Genomic DNA, 2,678 nt, shown 5'->3' with positions numbered 1-2,678 from the left:
GTCGAACCATGCGCTTTCACTCTTAAAAACAAATCTTGATGTTTAAAAAAAAAAAAGAAGTGTCTGCATTTGTCACTATTTTTGTTCAACATTTCCCAATTTGTATTTTTAAAAGAAGAACCGCCAGAAAACCCCTTTAATTTTAAAGCAACCACTCAGTAAATTTGTTCATAATAATATAGATAGGCTAATTAAAATATTATTTGTTATATTGTGGAGCAATGTTATTATTATTATATTAGGCCTGTTATTATTTTGAGTGTAGATTTCATTTACATAACAGCCGCAATACTGCAAGAAAAAAAAAAGTATACTAAAAATGATGGTAGGCTATAACTAAACTGTATTGGTTCGAAATCGAATATGCTTAATATGCAGTGTTTGGTTGTTGTAGATCAGACGTACGGGGAGGTGAATCAGCTCGGCGGGGTGTTTGTCAACGGTCGGCCTCTTCCCAACGCGATCCGGATCCGGATCGTCGAACTGGCGCAGCTCGGAATCAGGCCGTGTGATATAAGTCGACAGCTGCGGGTCTCTCATGGCTGTGTGAGCAAAATTCTGGCCAGATACAACGAGACCGGCTCCATTTTACCCGGTGCTATCGGTGGGAGTAAACCCCGGGTCACGACACCAAACGTGGTGAAAAGCATAAGGGATTACAAACTGGGCGATCCTGGAATATTCGCTTGGGAAATACGCGACAGACTGCTGGCCGACGCAGTGTGTGACAAATATAACGTTCCGTCCGTCAGCTCCATCAGTCGCATTTTAAGAAACAAGATTGGGAACCTGTCTCAGCCGAGTCAGTACGACAGCAAACCCTCTCCGCCGCAGATCTCCTATAACCCCGTGTATCCGTACTCCTACCCGAACGCCATGTCCCCGACTGGCTCCAAACTGGGCAGTCCTCCGGCCATGTCTGTCAGCCTGTCCCGGGCCTGGCCCTCCGTTCACACCGTCAGCAACATTTTAGGAATACGGGCTTTCATGGACCCCGCAGGTATAATCACACCTTCTGTATAATCGATAGGCCTTCAAGATCCTAGCGTAGCCACTTGATGCTGGTTTTATGCGTTATGTTATTCATTTATCAGCTATTATAATTTTGATGTCTTGCAGTTTGTCACCCAAAAGTTCCAATATTGGCGAAATATTGTGTGACAGCGTGTTTGCATTGAAATTGGGAAGTTTGGGGAATCTTTTATGTATGTCTATCTGGATTATCAGTGCTGCGTGTGTTCTGCTGTTTGGAGATTAAAAAGTTATTGATGTTATTTTGTAGGTTCTTCAGATCAGTGTTAAAAGCATGATTGCAGAGAGTAAAAAGAAAAGGTTTTGTTATGGCATCAGGCATCACTGTGAGATTCTAAAAAACTACAAAATTCAAACGCTCTCACAATAGTCTGATCATGCATTTTAGTGTTTCTGTTTCTAAATGTGACCAATGTTGTTTGCATATGAAGCACGTATTTTCAGACTGAGCCAATTTGAAGTTCAGTTCTTTATCTTAGGTTTTACTAGAGTGCATCTTGAAATCATAATCTTTTATTATCATATTTGTTGTTATTGTTAACGTGCAGTAGCTGCAACCATTTAAACGGGGTTTATTTGAATTATATTTTTTACAGCTATTGCCGGAACAGAGAGTTACCAGCAGAAAATGGAGGACTGGACGGGCGTTAACAGACCTTCATTTCCTTCCGTTCACGGAGTCAACGGGATCGACAAACCTCCAGTAGAAAATGACATTAAGTACACCCAGGTGAACTTTGAATTTATTGGTTTATTTATTTTAGAATATACATAATTTACGTGGACATGTTTAATTTCCAATTTTATTCACAATATAAACAAGCCTGGTTAAAAATAAAAGTTCCATGGGTGTTTTCTCAGAAGAACCATTTTTTTTGGTTCCCCAAAGAATCTTTCAGAACCGTTTTGCTTAGTATAAAGAACATTTTAATAATCTGAAGAACCCTTTTCCACTATAAAGAACGTTTTGTTTATTAAAAAGGTTCGATGGATGTTTAAAAATCTTCATGCAATCATAGATGCCAATTTAGAATCTTTATTTCTGAGTGCGAGATATCTGTGCAAATGTTTTTCATTTTCATTATTTCTATTTTTTTTAGTCCAATTTGATCTTTTGAGTGTCATCGAGTAATATTGCGTTATATTTAGATTTGCTAAAAATGATCACTAGTTTGATTGCATTTAGTTTTCTGTTTTTATGAATTATTCTTTGTCGTTCTTTTTGGTGCAAATATAAAAATCAAGATTATAATTTTTTTCATTTTTAGGGTTCATCAAATTTATCGGGATATGTTCCTGCGTGCGCGTACTCCGCCACTAATCAGTACGGTGTTTACGGTGGACACACCGGTAACTACGGGCACTGGCAGTCTCAGGGCGCGGGTCTCGCCCATCCGAACACCGGAACCATGATACAGAGCCCGAACCTGCACAGCGCCATATCCTTCAAAACCCCGCCCCGAGAAGGTAAAAACCTCTACACACTAAATAAAAAAAAAAGATATAAGTAGAATCTAAATGTTAGTATCTTGCAATAAACATATATAGGCTACACAAATTAGACATTTTGACTGAAAAAGAATATAAAAACGCTGCAGTAAAACTTTGTAAACAGTAACTCAAGCATTTGCAGGGAAAAAAAAAAT

General features: G+C 38.7%; 1 protein-coding gene across 1 annotated transcript in view; it reads left to right on the top strand.

Annotated features, from left to right (window-relative positions):
• Window positions 1–363: 363 nt before the first annotated feature.
• The window catches only part of LOC107669412 (paired box protein Pax-1-like), a 3,264-nt gene continuing 949 nt past the window's right edge, over window positions 364–2,678 (top strand). The window contains exons 1-3 of the mRNA XM_016461618.1: window positions 364–1,000; window positions 1,629–1,762; window positions 2,301–2,499. Of these exons, the coding sequence (XP_016317104.1) occupies window positions 364–1,000; window positions 1,629–1,762; window positions 2,301–2,499 (970 nt within the window). The remainder of the gene's footprint in view (window positions 1,001–1,628; window positions 1,763–2,300; window positions 2,500–2,678) is intronic.

The sequence above is a fragment of the Sinocyclocheilus anshuiensis genome, unplaced genomic scaffold (assembly GCF_001515605.1).
Source record: "Sinocyclocheilus anshuiensis isolate Anshui unplaced genomic scaffold, SAMN03320099.WGS_v1.1 scaffold96, whole genome shotgun sequence".
Lineage (NCBI taxonomy): Eukaryota > Metazoa > Chordata > Actinopteri > Cypriniformes > Cyprinidae > Sinocyclocheilus > Sinocyclocheilus anshuiensis.
Note: the sequence above shows the minus strand (reverse complement) of the source record. Positions and strands in the feature narration are given on the sequence as shown.